General features: G+C 40.4%; 2 protein-coding genes across 3 annotated transcripts; one reads left to right on the top strand and one right to left on the bottom strand.

The window, feature by feature from the left end:
- Nucleotides 1-1,297: 1,297 nt before the first annotated feature.
- cdk5r1b (cyclin-dependent kinase 5, regulatory subunit 1b (p35)) lies at nucleotides 1,298-7,556 on the bottom strand. 2 transcript variants are annotated; one of them, XM_037691631.1, is made up of 3 exons: nucleotides 7,533-7,556; nucleotides 4,586-5,636; nucleotides 1,298-3,775 (listed from the first exon to the last, which is right to left on the bottom strand). In XM_037691631.1, exons 2-3 carry the CDS (start codon nucleotides 5,488-5,490, stop codon nucleotides 3,754-3,756), a joined length of 927 nt encoding a protein of 308 aa, XP_037547559.1. In that variant the 5' UTR covers nucleotides 5,491-5,636; nucleotides 7,533-7,556; the 3' UTR covers nucleotides 1,298-3,753. The 2 variants fall into 2 exon arrangements, with proteins under 2 accessions (XP_037547559.1, XP_037547560.1); XM_037691632.1 differs by lacking the exon at nucleotides 1,298-3,775 and having other exon boundaries at nucleotides 4,582-5,636.
- Nucleotides 7,557-14,073: 6,517 nt separating this feature from the next.
- psmd11b (proteasome 26S subunit, non-ATPase 11b) lies at nucleotides 14,074-22,576 on the top strand. Its single transcript, XM_037691244.1, has 13 exons — nucleotides 14,074-14,191; nucleotides 15,385-15,486; nucleotides 15,661-15,857; nucleotides 18,451-18,508; nucleotides 18,876-19,070; nucleotides 19,196-19,340; nucleotides 19,406-19,466; nucleotides 19,853-19,915; nucleotides 20,581-20,706; nucleotides 20,909-20,944; nucleotides 21,029-21,080; nucleotides 21,162-21,304; nucleotides 21,392-22,576. Exons 1-12 carry the CDS (start codon nucleotides 14,101-14,103, stop codon nucleotides 21,302-21,304), a joined length of 1,269 nt encoding a protein of 422 aa, XP_037547172.1. The 5' UTR covers nucleotides 14,074-14,100; the 3' UTR covers nucleotides 21,392-22,576.
- Nucleotides 22,577-22,672: the final 96 nt, after the last annotated feature.

Genomic DNA, 22,672 nt, shown 5'->3' with positions numbered 1-22,672 from the left:
TGTTTGCTGTTTTGTCCCAGTCCCGGTAATCAAACCAGCCAAAGCACATTTATTGTTTTTGTTTTTGTGGCTTTAAGTAAAATCCTAATGTACATTTATTCAATAAGTGCCTAATTTTATATTTAGTTTATATTTTGTGGTATTTCTTAACTATGAAAGGGAAATGCTGTAATGATTTCATTTTGTGCAGTTCTTATTATTTTTGTACGATTTGTGACGCTTCGTCCTGACCAATATTTCATTCATCAGTTTATTAATAAATGTTTTGCTTCTCTGCTGCTCTTTGAGTCTTTAACCTACATTCAGTGGAAACACGGATGTTCTGTTGACGTCAAAGCCGGTCCGACCGTCGGCTCGTGACGAGACGGCGCTCGGCCTCTAACAGCTGTGTGACCGAGTCACGTGCGAACGCCTCTAATCCGCTCGGATGAAGGAGTGAACGGATGGTTACATGAACGAGGGAGTCGGGAGAAAGAAGCTCTTCCTGTTTAAAGGGGTGGACGTTGCTTTAGTCAAATCTGTTGGAGCCTAAAAAGAAAAAGTGCTTCCAGTATTGTCAAAGCTCAGAGGAGCAGCTCTCGCCTGAACGTTACTAACAGAACCTCACGCGAACTGTTGACAAACCGCGGGCTGCGAATCGTGGATAAAGGCGAGCGTTGCCGTGGAAACCGCATCTCTAATCCAGCCGATGCGGCTGATCCGTGTCATCGGCTGGCTGTTCGACGAGCTGCGGGTTTTAACGCCGTCAGTCAGAGAGCTGAAGGAAAACAAACTGTCAGCTTGTCGATGTTTCGTAAACATTCGTCTTGGATTCTGTCCAAGCGAGAGAAAAACGTGTCCGTGTGGAACCGACGTCAAGAAAAACAAACTACGGTTCTGTGGTTTGGACCCAAAATCTGTGGAGCAGAAACCAAAAGTCAAGATGAGACGAACGAGTTCAGATGAAGGAAGGTGCTCAATTGAAACGCCCGTCTAAAGGCTCCACCTGTCTGCTTCAAGGTCAAAGGTCAAGGTCAAATTTAAAGTATTTGCTTGTCCCGTTCAAAACGTCTGATCCGTTGAAGAAAGTAAAATGTTATAAATTTATGCATCATTAGACAGAGCGACGCACTTTTTATCATCCCAGCTCTAAGGTCAAGGTCACAAATCAAGGTCAAAGGTTATACAAGGTCATTGCTCTGAGACGTTGCTACAGATTGCTGTATAACAGTTTGTCGACGTGTGTTTAATGTGCTGTTTGCCTCTTGTGTGAGAAAGCGACACAAAATGGGACAAAAAGCCCTCCAGAACGATCAGTGCTTTTTATTTTTCCATCACAGTACAAAAATAAATTAAAATAAGCAGAAACATATCAAAAAAGTAAATTACAGCAGGGAGGGGGGCGGGTCCTTAAAAAAAACAACAACACAGGTGCATTGTTTGCTCCTTATCCCTATAAGAAAACATTCTTTGTTAGAAATAAAAGGTCCGAACACACATCCACTCGCTCACGCAGCCCTCTGACTGCTGCTCTTTTATCTACAAATTACACAACAAGATACAGAAAAGAATGGGACAGAAGTTTTTAATCTACCGCTTCAGTCTCTAAGTTTTATGAGCTTATAAACAACTGTGATGATGCAAGTGAAGAAGCATGGCACATCTCACGGAGCCGGGACAGATTTAGGGATCCCTGCTTCCTGTTTGTCCTCGCAGCTCGACGCAGGCGTTTCCCTTTGATCTACATCAGAACGTCTCCGTTTCTGAGGAACTGTCGGACCCACTCGGGATGTTTTGGGTTTTCAAAGCACGGCAAAGAGGAGAGGCGTCTCCCGTTTGGTGCTTCTTGTTCGGTAATCCGATAAAAAGCTGCAGATCTCCTCTGCAGGCTGCACCGGGTCACTTTGACCCCCGGGAGCTTCTGATTGGATGGAGGTCGCCTCGTTTCCTCCAGAACCAAGAAGCTAGCTCGCGCTGATTTACTCAAAGATGATAATCTGTGGATCATCCTCCGGCTTCTCTGTGCTCTTCTTGTTTTTCATTCCCCTTTTAAAGTCTGATATGTGAGAGGGTTCTAAATCAGAGCAAAAACAACCTCTTCAGGACGTTTTCTGAAGCTTAAAGTTGAGGTTGCCACATTGATGATGGTCAGATTTGACTGCGGTTTTGATCTTAAGGGCCTTTTCACATTAAATGACAAATCCCTGCAACATGTATGGACATAAACCAGATCAATCTTCATTCCCATCAAAGATAAGCACACCTTGTATTCCCTTTAAATTCCTCTGAAGGTGCCAAAAATAATGAACACTTCAATGGCAGGAAGCTAAAATTAGATGAAAATGGTCCTAAAACAGTTTAATATCCGAGTTCTCTCAGATCTGTGGGGTTTTCATCAAAGATATGGCACCGTTGTAACATTTCCAACGCTGAATCATGAGCACAAAGGAAAACAGTAAAAGCCAAAGAGCATTCCAAACGACGGAACAAGAACGTCCCTGGTAAACCATGAGCCTATTTCAGCGAGCAGAGCTAAATGAAACGTTACTTTGTTCACAGCTGATTCACAAATCAAGTAAAAAGTCGAGTTCGCTCCTGGAGAGTCCGTAAAACTGCATGGCACACGTGCAAAATGTTACATTTCTAATAAATAAATATTTGTTTTTTAAAAACGCAAAGAAAACTTGTTTCAGCAAATCCAGGCCTAAATCTGAAAAAAACATGGAACGCCGTGTAAATAAAACCAGAATGCCACGAGTTGTAAACATAAACACGTGGTTTTGTTGTTTGAAACCAAGAAATTAAATCGTGTTTTGGAAAAACGAGGTAAATCTGAGTTTGATGGCGGAGGTCCGGACTGCAGGGAGGACGGGTCAGCACCTGGTTGGACTGGACGCTTCGTCTTGCTGAAACAAGCAAGACCTTCCCTGAAGAACACGTCATCTGGACGGGAACAGATGTATAAACTATACTGACGTGCCTTTCCAGATGTACGAGCTGCTCATGCCAGAGGCACTAATGCACCCCTATACCATTAGAGAAGCAACCGTTTGATAAAACTGAATGGTTTCTCCCATCTTCAGCACAAATGTTGTCTGTTTACAGATAATGACCAGTGGGGGTGTTCCCGAGCCCAGAGCAGAACCAGACCTGGTTTTAATGCAGTGGCCCCTGAGGGCCCATCAAATATTAACATTATCTTTCGAGATCCAAGATTTCTACAGACTTCTAATCTGATGATGAGACGGTTTCCCATTAAGGTGAACCCCCGCCCATCTTTACGTCTAAAACGTTCTCTCTGGACCCGGTCCTCTCGCCGACTTTTTGAAAAGTTCCTTCAGCCATTTCTTATTTGGACCGCATTTGGTGTTTTCTGATAAAACGTGGGTTTGTGTTCGTTGCATTCTGTTTTTATTGACACGGTTACACAACGTCCCTCCAAAGAATAAAAAATAAAAACAAACACATCCATTTACACGTTTGTGGGTTTTTTTTTCTAGATGAAAATAAAGTTTCTGAACACACGATGTACATCCACTGGCTGTTTCTTTTTTGTGTGTTTTAAATCCAAACTCCCACAGAAGCAGCTCACTGTCCCTCCGGTCGTCCACAAAGAACAAAAAGTCGAGGCTCCATCGTCTGACGGCTCCGGCGCTTCTGTCCTCAGGTGGTCCGATCTGCATCAGCAAAAACCAGGAGGAAGGGATGATCCGGCTCGGGAGTGGGGGTGGGGGGGTGGATGCCTGTTCATCCGTGGCGCGTGGAGGAAGTCAGTCAGGCGATGGCCCTCACCCTCCTGCAGGAGGCAGTCAAACAGTCACAAGGTCACTGGGGGTGGGGGTGGGGGGGCTGCAGCCTCAGCTCTGTCCACATTCAATGCTGCTGTTCTACGTTTCATCTAAATTATAAGATCTGGCAAAGATTCACCCAAACCAGACGTTTACAGGTAATTTATCGCCTGCGAGCACAAACCTGTTCAAACACTGAAGCGGCGGCACAAACTGTCGCGTTGGAACATTAACGCCGTCTCAGACGATCATGTGACCCGAGCGGGCCGCGCTCGGAGCATGTGTCGAGGACGACTCTCAGCCGCCACCAGACTAAAGTCCAGCTCAGAATCTGCAAAATCCACTGGTTTATCCCCAGTTGTCTGTTAGCTGTGGTCGTCTTGAATCGAGCTGCCTCCAGTTTTGTCGTAGATCTACAGCCAATAATTGTCTGTTTCATCCACATCTATCCACTAGTTCTTGAGATATTTTGCTAACAAACAGGATTAACATTAATAGTTACATGTTTTAAGTGTTGGGGAAGTTTTCAGCTACTTGCACATCAAATTTGAGCTTAAAATTGCTGGAGTTGTGGACATTTGTGTGTGTTTCAATGTCAAATGGTAATGGCGACCATCTTGAATCAGATTGACTACAAAGTGAATCAGCTGTAGGCGTGCACTCGCTGGAAGCTACCACGCTAAAGTTTAGCTCCATGTCTGTAAAACTGGCTGAGTTGGAGCCATTTTTGTGTTTGCTGGCTTTACTACGAATCTTCATGGAGTCAAAGTGCCATCCCTCCCACAGTCCCTCCCCCCCCTCCCCCAGCATCCCCTCACCGGTCCAGTCCGATGAGCAGGCGGCTCCTCTCCTCCTCCTTCTGGGTCTCGTTCTTGAGGTCGGCGAACACCTGGGTGAAGTAGTGCGGGTCGGAGTTGATCTGCAGCATCTTGGCGCTCATCAGCTCGATGATGGACAGACAGCGGTCCCAGAACGTCTCCTTGGAGGACTCCACCAGGAACGGCTTCAGCGGGTAGGAGATCTCGTTGCCCATGTAGGAGTAGGACAGGTAGAGGCAGGTGAGGAGCACGGCCTGCAGCTCGTGCTCCGTGTCCACCTCGGAGGAGACCACGTCACGGCACAGCATGTAGACGAAGACCACGTTGGCGGGTGTGATGAAGCCCTGGTCCTGCCAGCCCTGCAGCAGCAGGGAGCGGTCCACGCTGCGCAGCCACAGCACCGGGTCGGTGGGGGACAGGTGCTTCAGGCGGTAGCAGCGCCGGCACAGAAACTCCCCCAGGCAGCGCAGCAGCTCGCTGGTGGAGGCCTGGACGATCACCCTCTTCGGGGTCCCGGGGGCCACATTGGAGTTAGTCAGGGGGGCCTTTTTGACCGAGGAGGGGGCGTTGTTGGAGGTCTTGGTGAGGGCCGGGGTGCTCTGGTCCTGGGTGAAGCTGGACAGGTTGGCGCAGGACTGGGACTTCTTCAGGTTCTCGTTGTTCAGGTGGGACACGTTGTTCTGGTAGTTGCCGTTGGGCTGCACCTTCTTGGAGCTCTTCTTCTTGGCCGACACCGCCACGATGCGTTTCCATGGCAACACGTTGATGAGCGAGTGCCGCTTCAGGTTCTTGTCTTTGGCGTTCTTGCTGTTCTGGACGGCCGTGTAGTGGCCCACCGTGGCCGGCCCGTCCTCGAACAGAGCCGCCTTCCTGTAGCTGGGGGACAAGGACAGCACGGTTCCCATGGCGACTGCAGGGGGAGGGGGTCCAGAAGCTTCGGGGTCAGAGGAGCGCGAGCCAGAGAGGAGATCCTGAGGGTGTCAGAGCTGCCGGGAGGCCCGGGCTACAGGCTGGGCATCTACAGATCCGTCACTGGTGCTCGGCTCTCTGCCTGCAGGACAAACAGCAGGCGAGGGTTTATTTCCATTCAACCGTGATTCTTTATTTACCTCAAAGAGAAAAACTACAAACATCTTTTCAGGCTCAGAAACTACAAACGTTCAGTTTGAAGCAGAAAATCTCAGATTTACTGCAACATTTTAGTAAAAGTCTCTCCGTGGGAAGAACAGAGGAGCTCATGAAGCAAAGCCAAGTCTCTTCAGTCCAGTACCTGGAAGTACTGTGAGGGTACCCCGTAAATACCTTGTAATAAAACCATGAAGCGTATCCTGTAAGTACCCCGTAAATACCTCAACTTTGCCCCAAAATGTTACCCTGTAATTATTCTGTAAGTACCCCCAAGTTATCTCGTACAAGTGAGTACCGTGTATGTGCCACATCCTCTATGTATACAGTAAATACCCTGTACTCTGTAGTTACCATGCAAATATATTGGACCCTTGTAGGTACTCTGTATGTACTCTGTAAGTACCCTGCAATTACTGTGTAACTTCCTTGTTTAAACCCTGAAATCAGTTGTACGTAACCCCATAAGTACCCTGTAATTTAAATATCTGTTAGCATTCTATAATGTACCCAGTACACTGTAAGTACCCTGTAATTGTCCTGCAAGTACCTTCTAATTAGTCTGCAAATAAACACACAATTTACTTGACAGGTATTCTGTAATTACTTTATTAGTACAAGTACCTTATGTATCCTAATAAGTACACTGTAAGTACCCAATACACACCCTGTACTTCATTAGCACCATATAAATACCTTATCCTCTTAAGTACCCTGTATGTACTCTTGTAAATACTCTGACAGTTACTGTGTGACTTCCTTGTTAATAAATCAATAAGTAACCCCATAAGTACCCTGTAATTTTATTGCATATTAGTACTCTGTAAGTATACCTACCCACCCAGTAAGTGCTTCATACCCTGTAATTAGTTGCAAGTAAACCTATAATTTACCCAGTATTGTAATTACGTCAGTATATCCTTCTAGTGGTGTGTACTCATAAATACCCTGTAGATTCTGTGTAGATACTTTGTTTGTACCCCTATAAGTGCTGTGTATGTATCTTGTAATCACTCTGTTAGTACCCTGTAGTATAAGTACTGCATGGTCATGTTTATGATAAAAATGAGTATTTTAAAATGTTTGTAAACAAAACGCCAGCTCTCTTTCATCTGGATTTATTTATTTATGTTTAGTAAGAAATTCAGTCATTTTCTGAAACATCTTTGATGTTTTTTTTACCGAGAGGCACCAGAGAGGCACGTGGCCCAGTAATCTACTGGGATAAACCCATCATCCGTCTTGCAGATGATGGGAACAGTTTGTAAGTAAAAATATAAATGTGTATAATTATCTGCGCATGGAGCAGAGCGGGTTTTAATAAAGACCTGAGCTGCAGGAATGACGGGAAATGGATCCGGAATTGAGTCAGAATGACTAAAATGGACGTCAGAAACGTGAACAGCCCATTGGCGCGGGTCGGACCAGAACATTTTTATTGTTTAACATGAAATAAAATGAATATTTGTATGTTTTAATGGTGAACTTCCGGGACTGAGCTTCATTCCATCACCCTCTGTTCCTCCTGTCAGAACCTCAGTTGGGCCCTGTGGCTGCGCTCTCCATGGTGCTGAAAACGGGCCGAACCGGACCAGAGAGGCGGCGGCTTCAAAGAAATTACTGTACCCTTTGTTTTAACGACTATAAATATCGTATTCCTCATTAATATGTGTTGCCTTAACGGTTCATTCGGCCCGTTTGTTCGATTTACGTGATCAGGTTATCAGATATGTCACCGTTTCCAGACCCAAACAATTGCGCAAAAAAACATGCGCAAAATAAATAAATAAATAAACAAGAATAATAATCCAGATCTACTCACCAGATCTCCACCACAGGGGGGGGGGGGGGGGGAATGATCGCGTTGTCCCTTAAAAGGCGCCTTTAAAACCATTAAACCATCTCGGAAAATTGTGAAATAAATCCAGTCGGAGGGAGAAAAATGAAAACAGGTGGAGGTGAAGAGGGAGGCCGCGGAGGAAGGAGGCGCGCGCTCACCGCGCCTGTGGGCTGGATGCGCTCCTGGTCCCGCAGGCTGTGAGATGCGGATGCTGCGGAGGCTGATGTTGTGTCTCTGGCTCTGACAGCACCGCTTGACGCAAAGGCGGTGCTGAGGCGCGCGCCGCAGTTTCCTCCTCCCTCCCGCAGAAACAGCGCCACCTGCCGACACAACCGCAACCGAGCATGCGCACCTGCTCGTCCCAAGCACAGACCAGGCGGCCTTTTATAATAATAATAATAACAATAATAATAATAATAATAATAATAATAATAATAATAATAATAATAATAATAATAATAATAATAGAGCAATCATTACATTACCTTTGATAAACAAGAAAACTAAGACAAATCTTTTATCAAATAGTTAAAGTTTAAAATAAAAAGGTTCAACGTTCTTCAGGCTGTTCACTCAAGTTCAGTTCAGTCATGAGCTTTTATTATAATAAAGGAAACCTCAATGAGCAGTTTGGTCCACTTTTTATTTCTTCTTGCATTTTGACAGACGGGATAGACCTAAGAACAGTTTGTCCTTCCATGACAGTTTAGGTTAACTTGGACTGTTGCGAACTTTAAATTTCGCCATAAAAAAAAAAAAAAATTATATACTTCATGACTATGCAAGATCACTTTAAAATTTGGAGATTTGTGTGACGTAGTTAGCAAAAATACCATACAAATAAAATATTTTTTTCATTTTTATTTTTTGCACAAGCTTGTACAACAAAAATACATCAGAGACTAAAAAAAAAAGACGAAATTATTTAACCTAAATAATAATGTGGCATCAAATAAGCTAATTATTGCATTTTAATCGTAAAAATATCAGTAGAAATGAAGACGCTCGCTTCACAAGACTACATTTCCCATAGTGCCATACGCTGCATATGAGACGTACGGTGACGTCACTCACGCTCGGTAGCGTATTCCCGGCACGTTATGTTCATTGAAGTATTTTGAATAAGGAAGATGGAGGAAACAGGACTGGAGCAGTGGCTCGGAGGAGAAAAACCTGAGGTTCTTTCGAGCGGATGGATGACGGAGAGAGAAAAGATGAGTCAGCAATTTGGTAAGGCGGTTGGCAGCGGCTGGGCTGTGAATGGGCAGGAGGTTGCAGAGGGAAGTTCTGGATCAGGAAGTGAGTTTGATGAAATGGAAGAAAATAGTGGCGGAAATGAAGAAGATTGGAGTAAGTTAGCTGCTTCAAAAAGCAGAAAAAAGCGTAAAAAGCAGACATCAGCTGAAGATATTTCTAACCCAGAAAAGGATGAGGAAAATGAACTAGTAACTAAGAAACCAAAAGATGAGTATAAAGTTATTATTAAATTAAATCAAGAGGGAGAATCTTTTGGTGAATGGAACCCAATACAATTAACCAAAACAATAAATAAACTAATAGGTGAAGTCCTTAGCGCTAAGGTTTTACGAAGCGGAGCACTTTTTGTTCATTGCAGAGACAGCATTCAACAAGGAAAGGCAATTAAGATTCACAAAATGGAAGGAAAGAAAGTTCAGAGCAGTCTGGTTGAAAACAAAAAAATGGGTAGAGGAGTCATTAGTGGAGTCCCTTTAAAAATCTCAAATGAAGAAATTCAAGCAAACATACGTGGAGCAAAAGTGAAAGAAATTAAACGTCTGCAAACAACAAGAAATGGAGAACGATGTAACAGCTTGTCAGTCTTGATTAAATTTGAAGGTGAATGTTTACCAAGTAAAGTCTACATAGGCTATATGAGCTATGATGTGAAACAATACATTCCTCCTCCGTTAAGGTGTTTTAAATGCCAGAAATTTGGACATGTAGCAGCAATCTGTAAAGGAAAACAACGATGTGGAAGATGTGCAGGTGAACATGAATATGGGAAATGTGAAAAAGAGGCAAAAATTAAATGTTGTAACTGTGGAGAAGAACACACTTCTGCTTACCGTGGATGTCAATACAGTAAAAGAGCAGAGGAAATCCAAAAAGTGAAACTCGCTCAAGGGATAACTTATGCTGAAGCTGTGAAAAGAATCCCAAATCAACCAGAGAAGCCAAAACCAACAGTGACACCAAATATAAAACCAAAAACTTGTGATGGATGCTCTAAAATACCTAATGATTCAATGATAGTGAACAAAAAGGATTTTGTGCTGTTTATGGTGGAAGTGATTAATTGTTCAGCTCAGACAGTAAAGAAAACTGAAAAGATTAAAATCATAGTGAGGGCTGCAGAAAAATATCTAGATGTTAAAGACCTTGGTTGGGAAGCTGTAGAAAATATGATAGGTAAAGGAGTAACACCAACTCAGTCAGAAGGTGCTACTTCCACATGGTCATAAACATATTTCAATGGAACGCTAGAAGTCTCATCTCAAATGGTCAAGATTTTAAACATTACATATCACAACTACAAGAAAAACCACATATCATCTGTATTCAGGAAACCTGGTTAAAACCAGAATTAGATTTTGTTTTACATGGGTACACTGCCATCAGAAGAGATAGAGGTAATGGAAGGGGTGGAGGAATAATGATCCTTGTACAAAATAATATAGGTTACAGTATAATCCATATAGGAAAAGAGCATGAATACATTACTATTAAAATATGGACAGGTAGGGATGAAATGATCATTATTAATTATTATAATCCATGTAAAGAATTAACTATTGAAACACTGAATATAGTTAGAGGACAGGAACAGGGGAAAATTGTTTGGTGTGGAGATTTTAATGCTCACAATAATCTTTGGGGAAGTGATCACACAGACATAAATGGCAGAAACGTAGAGGAATTCATTGATGATAACAGACTGGTGTGCATAAATAATGGAACAGGGACCAGATATAATATTACAAAGAACACAGAAACAGCAATAGATTTAACAGTCACCTCAAATAACATTGCAGGAATTACGCAGTGGGAAGTAATAAATAAAACATCACTTGGTAGTGATCATTATCCAATAACCATTAAAATAGGACTGGATGTTCTTAAAGGAAAAACATTTCGAGTACCTAGGTGGCAATTTAATAAAGCAAACTGGATCAAGTTTCAAAATCTGACTGAAATTAAATGTGGAGAAATTATTAGAGAAGATATTAAAGATATTGAAGAATTTAATGAAAAATTAACAACAATACTTATACAGAATGCAAATAAAGCAATACCTAAAAGTACAGGAAGTAGAATTAAAAAGAATGTTCCATGGTGGGATGAGGACTGTAAAAAAGCTATTAAAGAAAGGAATAAAGCATTTAAACAACTAAAAGTTCAGCATACAATTGAAAAGTTAATATTTTATAAAAGGAAACAAGCAATTGTTAGGAGAACAATAAGAAAAGCAAAAAGAGAATACTGGCAAAAATATTGCTCTACCATAGGGAGAGAAACTAAATTATCAGATGTGTGGGGGATGATAAAGAAGATGAATGGAATAACTAGGAAATATGAAATCCCAATAATTAAAAATGAAAACACTGTTGCAATAACTGATCTAGATAAAGCAGAATTATTAGTTAAAACACTGGTTAAAATACATAGTTCTGACAATATTTCAGCAAATGTTAGGGAGTTGAGGAGCAATATATTAAAAAACCATCCAAATATAGATAACAAAAAAACTGTCAATGGAGGGACGATGGATCTACCTATTACTTTATTAGAATTTAAAAGAGCGCTTAGTAATACTAATCAATCATCTCCTGGAAAAGACAATATTTGTTACGATATGTTAAAACATATGGGTGAAAATTCTATTAAAGCAATATTAATTTTGTTTAATTTAATTTGGGATAGTGGTAAAATACCAACTTCATGGAAAAATTCAATAATAATACCAATATTAAAACCAGGTAAAGATCCTTCAAATCCTTCCAACTATAGACCCATTGCTTTGAATTCACAATTGGGGAAAACAATGGAAAAAATAATAACTAAAAGGCTATATAGTTATTTAGAATTTAATAATCTGTTATCACCAAATCAAAGTGGATTCAGGAAAGGGAGAAACGCAATGGACTCTATTTTATGCCTCGAGTCAGAGATAAGGAAAGCACAAGCTAACAAAGAATCAGTTATTGCAGTCTTTTTCGATATAGAAAAAGCTTATGATACACTTTGGAAAGAAGGTTTATTAGTAAAACTGGAAAAACTTGGGGTAAAAGGAAAACTATTTAATTGGATAAGTAATTTTTTGTTTGAAAGAACAATAGAAGTGCGAGTGGGAAAGGAATTTTCAAGTAAATATATTGTGGAGAATGGTACTCCTCAAGGTAGTGTTTGTAGCCCAGTATTATTCTTGATAATGATCAATGACATATTTGATAAAATAGATCATGGAATCAGTAAATCTTTATATGCGGACGATGGAGCTTTATGGATTCGTGGTCGTAATGTAGAATATCTCAGAAATAAAATGCAAAAGGCAATCAATGAAGTTGAAATATGGTCCAATAACTGGGGTTTTAAACTTTCAACAACAAAATCTCAAGTTATCTGCTTCTCTAGAAAACATAAGTCTATCTCCTTAAAGTTATATGGTCAAAACCTTGAACAGGTTAAGGATATAAGATTTTTAGGCATGATTTTTGATGAAAAACTTACATGGAAGCAACATATAGAAAAAATAAAAATAAAATGTAAAAATGTTAATAATTTATTGCGTTGTTTAACAGGAAGGGAATGGGGAGCAAGTAGGGAAGCATTAGTAAATATATATCAATCACTTATGAGATCAACAATGGACTATGGCAGCATTAGCTATATGGCAGCAGCAGAAACTCATTTAAAACTTCTGGATATAGAACAATCAAAAGTACTCAGAATATGCAGTGGAGCATTTAGAACATCACCAGTTTCAGCTCTACAAGTTGAAATGGGGGAAATGCCTTTACGAATAAGAAGATTGAAACAAATGTTACTATACTGGATTAATATTAAAGGACATGACCAAACACACCCAGTTCATAATATATTACAGGAATGTTGGGAACATCAAAAAACAAATATTTATAGTTTTGGCTGGATAGGTAATATCAAAGCTCACTATGCAGGGTTGCATGAAATAGAATTAAGTCCAACAGTTAATCAATCGTGTATCCATCATTGGTTATATATTTATCCTTCTGTCGATTTATCATTACATAAATTAATCAAAAATAAAGGGAAAAATATTTCAGAAAACTTCTTAGTGCAACAATTCTTTCATAAACAACATATGGATAAAATTATAGTATTTACAGATGGATCAAAAGATCCAGAATCAGGACAAACAGGAGCAGCAGTGTACATCCCAAATCTAAATATAGAGATGAAGAAAAGAACAACAAACAACTTGACAGTATACACAGTAGAATTATTAGCTATAATCATGGGTTTAGAATGGATTGAAAAATATAATGGTCAAAAATATGTCATTGCATCGGATAATATGGCAGTCTTATTAAGCATCAAATCAAGTAAATCAGAAAGACAAGACCTAATTGACAGGGTTTACCACATTCTATATAAACTTCACTTGAGGGAAATATCTGTAGATTTTGTTTGGGTTCCAGCACATGTGGGAGTGGAAGGCAATGAAGGTGCAGACATTCTTGCTAAACAGGCAGTAAAATCTAAAAATGTAAACTATGAAATTCCATTAAGTAAATCTGAGTGTAAAATGATAATAAATAGATATGTTACGAATATATGGCAGGATAATTGGGACATAATTGATACAGGACGACATTTGTATAACATTCAGAAAAAGGTAGGAGGCACAAAGAAAACGGGAAGAAACAGAAAAGTAGAAACAATAATGACCCGAATCAGAATAGGACATACGGGTCTCAATAGCTCTCTTAAAGTAATAGGAAAACATGCCACGGGGTTATGTGATAACTGTAATCTCCCTGAAACAGTAAAACATGTTTTTATGGAATGTTGTGGATATGAATTAGAAAGAAGACATTTCCAAAAAGAAATAACTAAAATGAATATAAAATTTACAATTAATGATATCTTTAGTAGTGATGCTGGTAAAGTCAAAGATCAAATTATTATTTTCTTGAAAAAAACAAATTTAATGGAGAGAATTTAGATGAAATATAGATGTGAAGTTATTTCACAGAATTATTATTATTATTAATATTATTTATTTATATATTTTACATATTATTATTAATTTATTTTGTTTATTTATTTATCTATCTATTTTTATTTTATTTTATTTAATATTACTATTATTATTATTATTGGTTTTTTTTTTTTTTTTTTTTTTTTTTTTTTTTTTTTTTTTTTTTTTTTCTCTCCTGTATATCTTATGCCCACACTCCAGCTCAGTAGGTGGCGGTAATGCACCTTACAGTTGGTCTGCCAACCGCCATAAAACAATACTAGAAGAAGAAGAAGAAGAATAAGGAAGATGGCGGCTGCAGCAGTGGTTGAGTTCCAGAGAGCTCAGTCTCTCATCGGCACGGACCGCAACGCCTCTATCGACATCCTCCATTCAATAGGTGGGTCTTTAATCTGCCATTTCTGATGGACTTTATTAATCTGAACCTTAAAGAATATATATATATTTCTCATTCTGTTTTGGTGCGGGGCTGAACCGGTGCGGTGCTGACTCACTGCGGTGCTGAACGGCAGCTAATACCTGCTAGCTGCTAGCACCTTCACCGACTTTTAGGCCTGACGTGACATGTGTTTGTTACTGCTTGTTAAAATAGTTTTGTTTTTGAGATTTTAGTTTTGTCTTGTGGGATTGTGTCATTTATTTAAGCCGTTTTCATGTTTAGCTGTCATGTTAGCATGCTGAGGCTAGCGTTAGCCTGTTGTAATCTAAACAGTTCGGTGAGTAGAGAGCCATGATTTATGATTTTAATGACACACTTGTGGTATATTAGTATAAAAACACAATTATACAGGTAATATGTTAATTTAGACTACGCTGTCCTTAGTTTTACCGTGTCACAGCTGCCAAACGACTCGACTTCTACTTTATTTACTTGTTAAATACGGATCATGTTAAATGTCTCTCTGATTCTTTGATTCAAATCAATTCAGTTTATTTGTATAACGCCAAGTCACAACAGAAGTTATCTCAAGGCACTGAACAGATACATTCATACACATAAAAATTCAATTAGTAACATTATTTATCTCAGGTAGGGTAGGCTTTAGCAATTACTTTGGTTTCCAAAGAAAATTAAGGAAATTATTAGTCCAAACAAACTACAAACATGTTACTAATTTAAGCACAAAGCCACTAAATGTCTAACTTTATTTTGTTAGCTTTTGGAGCATTTTATTCAATTCAAATCAAACTTTATACAGTTTAGTCGAATTGAGCCTTGAGGGCTCATTTACAAGAGAAATCAGTTTTATTAAAGTATCATGACAACAGTAGACAATCATAAAATAAACATATACATTGAAAAATAAATAGAAGAAACTATATGAAAGAACTAAACAAAAACAGCTACATTATAAAGTGATATACTAAAAACTTTAAGCTTTTTTGGAGGAAATAATAGACATTTTCCTTTTAACTGCTTTAAGTATAACCCTTAAGATACTGTTCACATGAAATGTAAAGCTGGTTAAGTAAAATTTCCAAGTTTACCTAACTAGTAATACAATATTTCCAAAATTGCTTAATGCCTGGCTTTAAATAAGATTTCCCCCCTCCTTGTTTCTCCATTAAAAGTGAGACGAGATGTTCAAGAGAACGATGAGGAGGCCGTCAGGGTTAAAGAACAAAGCATCCTGGAGCTGGGGACGCTCCTGGCAAAGACGGGACAAGCTGCTGGTAACGTTTTGATCTAAAATGCTTCATAGTCTCTTGCATTGTTAACTACTGTTTTTAGATAAAGTACCAGAAGTAATGTTATTTTAGCACTTTTACAGTTAACATTGAGGGTTAAGACATCGAAATATGCTATAGAGCATATAAAAATATGTATATATGATTTTCTTTCTACAGAACTTGGAGGCTTGTTGAAATTCGTCAGGCCTTTCCTGATTTCCATCAGTAAAGCCAAGGCGGCCCGACTCGTCCGCTCCCTCCTGGACCTCTTCCTCGACATGGAGGCGGCCACGGGGCAGGAGGTGGAGTTGTGTCTCGAATGCATCGAGTGGGCCAAGGCAGAGAAGAGAACCTTCCTACGACAAGCTCTGGAGGTATGAAGGTCATAAACTACAACTTCAGCCACGTGATCAGCAAAACGTTGCTTTTTGATTCACATTCAGAGACTTCTTGGTAGAAATTCTATATTTAGATCAAGGAATCACACTCCCAGTTTTTCAAATACCACTGAGCCACAGCTGCCTCTCTGCCGCTGTCTTGGTTCTCTCACTCAGTTCTGCTGCTACACAACGCAAACTTTGACTAATGATGGTTGAAACAAGCAAAAACGCTCTCTCCGCTTTGGGTGAGATCGATTTCCTTAAACCCTCTGACTCACGGAGTGGGAGACGCTTTCGTTTCAGGCCTGAAGTGGTGAAGCGGTGAAGCCTCTGTTGTAGCGTCACGGTAAAAAAGCAAAACTGAAAACGTTACTGGATCAAATCTGTAAACTGTATCAGACCACCTAACGCAGATTTGTCCGATGGTGTTGTCGTGCTGCGGTAGAACACCACGACCAGCTGCTTCACGTTTACTGACTGAAACAAATGGAAAGTTTACTTCAGTGTTTTGTTGAGGACAACAATGCTGCTTTTCACATCCTTCACACAAACTGTTGGAATAAAGAAAAGTGTTAAAGCAGCTTTCATGCTGAATCATTAGAATAATGTTTTAAAATGATACTTAGTTGGGAATCGAATTTCAAACTCACCCCATCAATTGTTTTACCCATTGTAATAAACCTGCATTCATCCACTAAACATTTAGTTATTTGTTTATTTATGAAAATGGGTTTACTCTGTAAATATGCCAGATTTAGCCACAGGCGCCAATTTCCATCTTTAGCCTGTCATGTTGATGATAGGAGTAAAGTAAAATAAAAAAAAACTAATGTAACTGCACACATGCACTAGTAAGACCCTAAAAGTGCATTTAAAATAGAAGCAAAATAAATTAAGTAGAGTTTACACAGGTGATCGCAGGGTTGATGTTCCTTCAGATAAAGTTTCACGTAGGGCTGAACGATTTGAGAAAACATTCTAATTGCGATTTATTTTTTTTAACCTCAATATTGCGATTTAATATGCGATTATTTTTCAATGTCTTCTTTTCATGTTTTTTTTTTTTTTTTATGAACACAAACAATAAATCTGTTTCAGTTGTTTTTCAGCTCCGCTGCAACTCTGTTTCTGCATATTTTTTTTTTTGTGCAGCTCCAGGATAGCAACTTGGCTAAAATGTGTGCACGAGGACGTTCTGTACCGCTAATCCACTGTGTTGACCAAAGCCGTACACCCAGACCTGGTCAACATAATAATGGACATCTTGTCTTTTGCTATGAACTCCATTATTGCTCAAAAAAGTCCATGCTCAATTTTCAATCAGGTCATCTGGACAGTTTCTTTTTGTGCTGAAACGTTTCACCTTCCATCCAGAAGGCTTCATCAGTCAAGGAAACGCACAACAAAACTGATTGTTCCCCCAAACAGCTTACTCCAAAGAACAAACCAGTTATGTTGGTGCTAAGCCTTCCGGATAGAAGTTGAAACGTTTCAGCAAAAAAAGAAACTGTCCCGATGACCGGACTGAAAATAGTTCCATTATTCTCGTTATTTCCACGTGATGTTTCGAACTATGTTCATACGGAGTAATAGATGATAGATCTGAAGCTCTCGACCTCTCTAAGTGGTCTCTTGTAAATGAGTTCTTGAGGCTCAATGGGATTTACCTGTTTAAATAAAGGTTGAATGAGAAAAAACCCTTCGAACAGTTTGGTCATTGATCCCCGTCGGCTGATGCTTTGCTTACTTGAAGTCGGAGCGCCGCTCGTGGCATTCTAGACATGCAACCATCATAAATGGCTTTGTGATGTTTTTTGAAGTGTTGATAAAGGTTTGGTGTTACCTGGAGAGGTAGCAACAGCAGCAAGGCAGCTTCTGCACAACACATGTCGTTGCTCAGCGTCTTTTTGTTTACAGCCAAAATAATTCCAAACACCGGACGTGCTGCTCCTCTTTGGTACCAAACTGTCAGATGTGTCGGCTTCTGTCGAGCCTGACGCCACTGTGCAACCAGTAAAACGCAGTGTGGACTTCTCCCTGCTCTGCTCACTCGCAAGTCACGTAACCAGATCACGTGACCAATCAAATTGCAGCCGTCGCGATTAGAAAATCTTGTTTTATCGTATCGCGATATTATTGAAAATGCAATTAATTGTTCAGCCGTAGTTTCATGTGAGCCATAAAAGTGAAATATTTAAAGACTCTTGAAGTTGGTGCGGAAACTATTCTAATATTTACAACCTTGGACTGATTACACATGTAAATAATAAAAATGGCATGTTTATTAGGATCTATCTGTTAATAATCAAGTGAATCCAGGTAAAACCTCTAAAAGCTGTTTTTATTGAGTTGTAAGAAAACGTCAGGATTTTCTTTTGGAAAGACCTCGTGGAGCGTTCAGCAGCCGAGTGAAGAACCTACTGAGCCATGCACCATCTCATGTTCTTTACAACCAGATTATTGTTCTTTTTATTAAGACACAAGATGAACGACGACCGTAATGACCTCCCCACTGCATCAAAACTTATGCTCGTCTGCTCTAAATCAGGATTTTTTTTTTCTGTCTGACGTGTTCTTGTGATTTCAGGCTCGACTGATCTCGCTGTATTTTGATACTAAAAGATTCCAGGAGGCCTTGGCTCTCGGTGAGTGCTCAGAGACAACCGCTTTTGTTTTGACTTTTTTTAGAAATCTTTATTTCTTGTTGGTCCTCATATATTTTCCAGCACGGCTTTCAGAATCAGCTTTATTGTCGTTGCACCGAAGCACAAAGAAATTACATTTCAGTGCAGCCCGTCAACATACTGATGACGTCATAATATATATACTATGCACGAGGAAGTTTATTCTCTTCAGTAGAACTCTTGTGGTCTTGTTCTATTTAAATAAATGTATTATTCTAACGAACAGCAGATTAAAACAAGATCAAAACGCACATATTAGGATAAAGATTGTAACTTTACTTTTCCTGCAACGTGTCGTGTTAACGTTAACGCTTTTCTCTTTCCTCAGGCTCTCAGCTGCTCCAGGAGCTGAAAAAGATGGACGACAAAGCTCTTCTTGTGGAGGTTCAGCTGCTGGAAAGCAAGACGTACCACGCTCTCAGTAACCTGCCCAAGGCCCGCGCCGCCCTCACCTCAGCCAGAACCACCGCCAACGCCATCTACTGTCCACCAAAGCTCCAGGCAGCACTGGACATGCAGTCAGGTCAGAGGGGGTTCATGCTAACCCTGATAATTATCTCGCATTCAGTTGGTTTACTGGTTCGAAGCACGGTGTCATCAGCCTCGCAGAGTTCGGTGGCTTCATGTGCTAACCTGTGTCTGCTGCAGGGATCATCCATGCAGCAGAGGAGAAGGACTGGAAGACGGCCTACTCCTACTTCTTCGAGGCCTTTGAAGGTTACGACTCCATCGACAGCCCCAGAGCCATCACGGCTCTCAAATACATGCTTCTGTGCAAAATTGTGCTCAGCTCGTAAGTAAAACTTCTGTGCAGAAACCAGAGTCTACACATGGACTTACTTATTGTTTTTGTTTCAGACCAGAGGAGGTTCAAGCTCTGATCAGTGGTAAACTGGGCCTGCGATACGCCGGCCGACAGGCAAGTCAATAATAAGACTCCCCGATCCGGAAATTAATTCTCTGTATTTCCCATCGCATGCGTGGAGCAGAGGGCTGCCATCTAAGGCACATGTGTGGAGAGCAGCTGGGGTTTAGGGGCCTTGCTCAAGGGTCCAGAGAGAGGGGCAAATGAGGGCCGAGGCAGGTGTGGGTGCTTCACCTTTCCCACTCATCTTTGATGTCAGTCTGTGGCGGTTGAACCAGCAACCTTCTGATCACAAACACCTTATCTAACCTTTGGAGCTTTAGCACATTTTATTTAACTTCATTTGTACTTTTCAAAACTGTAGTGAAAAGTGAACTCGTATTTTACCAGCACAGCTTAAAGTGTCGACATTTAAATGTTTTCGGTCTTTGTGTTTTTAGACGGATGCACTGAAATGTGTTGCCCAGGCCAGCAAGAACAGATCGTTAGCAGACTTCGAAAAGGTAAGAATCGTCTTAGAGCTTTGAAATCTGACGTTATGACTCCTCGTTATGAACGCACCTTTCATTCTGGTCTGTCTGGTTTGTTGCGACGTTCAGCAATGGTCCCAGTATAACCAGAGAAAGTGCAGTGTGAACGCTCGGAGCCGAGAGACACGTGGTGAAGAAGCTGAAACTGAGCCGTTTAAGATAAAAGAAATGAAACCGTAGCTAAAAATCATGTCTGGATGATCGAGAAATGAAACCAGTGGACCCGCTCTCTGATCAGTTTTTGTTTTACCTTTTATTCATACATGTAGTTTCTTTGCGTCATGAGAACCCAGACATGTATTGTGCAGCAATGTGAGCGCACGGGTGTTACAAGGATAAATGTTTTGGTGGCATGAAGCTCGTTAGCCCGTCCAAAAAAAGAAATATCATAAATTAGCCGCAGCATTGCTTGAACCGCGGGGTTCAAAACCTGTGACAAAAGTAGCAGCTTATAGTCCGGAAATTATGGTAATAAAACTATAACATAAAAAAATGTGTTTTTTTTTTCTTACTTTGCGACGTCTACAGCTTGAGGTGTCACTGACAAAATGATTTTTACCTCCTGACTGGAAGGTTTCGTTATTAGCTTCCAATGTTTTAGCATCTTCAAGTATCTGTTCAACCTTTGTGCGTTTCAGGCCCTCACAGAGTACAAAGCTGAACTGAGGAACGATCCGATCATCAACATTCACCTGGCCAAGCTGTACGACAGCCTGCTGGAGCAGAACCTCATCAGAGTCATCGAACCGTTTTCCAGAGTGCAGGTGAGACCGCCACAACATTTTACCTTTTGTCTACAATTTACATTTAATACCAACACTGGTACTGGTTTAGGACGTTTGAAGAGGTAATCCAGGGCGGTTGTATCTATAATCTGAGTCGACTTTAGGATTTTATGGTATAATTCACGTTTCTGTCAGGACATTATTGATCCACACCTGTTTTTGACTTTTAATCTGATTTCAGATTAAACACATATCAGATCTTATCAAGCTATCAAAGGTAAGTTTCAGCAAATGCAGTTTTGGTTTAAAGATTGTTGGAGAATTGACCAACTTTACTTGTTCTTTTGTTTTTTTTTTTAAGAATGAAGTGGAGAGGAAATTATCCCAGATGATTCTGGACAAAAAGTTCCATGGTAACTGGTTTATTCCCAGTGGATATGCCTGCTGTGTTGGAGGCAGGTCTGTGTTTTAATGCAGTTTTGTGGGTTCTCCAGGAATCCTCGACCAAGGTGAAGGCGTTTTAATCATATTCGAAGAGCCCCCGGCGGACAAAACGTACGAAGCAGCTTTGGAAACGATCCAGAACATGAGCAAAGTCGTGGACTCGCTTTACAACAAAGCCAAGAAGCTGACATAGGTGAGGAGATGTCAAGAATAATAAGAAAAACACCATTTATCTTGTTTTTCTTCTCCTGTAAATGATTCTTCTCTTTTCAATCCTCAGAGCAGAATGCCACGGCTGCGAGAGGAAGAAACCGTGTGTTTCAACCAGCATGTGTAACATTTTTAAAGTTGGGGGGGGGGAGCAACAAGCCGGACTCTCCATCACACTTCCCTGAACGGACAGTCTCATTACTTCTGTTTATTTTCTTTTGTTTGTTTTTTATATCTCAGTACAGGATTCTGTAAAACACTCAGCGGCCAAATCAGGCCATCAGGGAATATTGTACAACCACAAGAACGTTAGGTTTAGGAATACGTCTGAGTTTCTGTCTGCTGTCAGGTCGGTCCTGGCCGTCGCAACCTCAAATGTGCAACGTTGACCTCTGTGGCCTCCCCTTCACATGGTTTTTGGAAAGGGGATTCTCTTTGGGATGGTAAGTTTTGGTCAAAGAGCTCCCTCTCGCTTCTTACTTTATTCCCCCTCCACCGTATCGATGCCAACATTTGAGTCCCCGCCGTCTTTCAGACGCGTTAAAAGCTTTGGTTTCTGGTTTTCGTGCTTTTTGTTTTAGGGGAAATAAGATTGCCACACGTCTGGCTCCCCCTCCTGCTTTTTGTAAATTTATAGACGGTATGTCATTTCACCACCAGTGCCACGTTTTTTGGCGCTTGCCTCGGTGTTTGGGTGCAATGTGAAACCGCCGGGCGGAGGTGGAGGCGTTTTCGTTGCCTCCTAGCGTCTGAGTTTTCCCGAGTGAACACTTCTTCGTTGGTAGTTCCTAGCGTGGTCTGCCAGTAACCAAACGATTTGTATTGGTTTGATTTGGGTTTTATTTTTCTCTTACAGAAGACATTTTCAAAAGAATAAATATTTTGTATTTTAAAGATTTTGTGTCGTCTCTGATGAGATAACCCTGCTGTTGCGAAGTGGATGAGAATAGTACGGAGTTCACTCCACTTGGTCAATAGAGCGTCTTTCTTTTGGTCTTTTTAAACGGCTTCACGTGAAAATTCATTTGAACTGTTTTGGATTTTTATTTCCACCTGAAGTGTAAAACTACAGAAGTTTTAAAAACAAAAATGAGCTATTCCAAAAGCCGAAGCTGCCAATGTATTCATCTTTTTGTGTTAGAATAATAAAATGAAGATGTTCATTTTAAGAGTTCAAAAGGAGACGTACTTGCCCCTGGACATGTTAAATTTGTTGTGGAGAAAATTTGAGACAAAATATTTTTCATTAAATGATGTAAAGCTGCATGATGTATGGTAAAGGTTTATTTTCCCCTCGGCCACTATAAGCTTATCGTTTGACCAAATGCTTATTTTTGCCTTTTAGTCTAAT

The sequence above is a fragment of the Nematolebias whitei genome, chromosome 17 (assembly GCF_014905685.2).
Source record: "Nematolebias whitei isolate Nwh7 chromosome 17, NemWhi1, whole genome shotgun sequence".
In the NCBI taxonomy this organism is placed as follows: domain Eukaryota; kingdom Metazoa; phylum Chordata; class Actinopteri; order Cyprinodontiformes; family Rivulidae; genus Nematolebias; species Nematolebias whitei.
The sequence above is the reverse complement of the archived record's forward strand: the minus strand, read 5'-3'. Positions and strand labels throughout refer to the sequence as shown.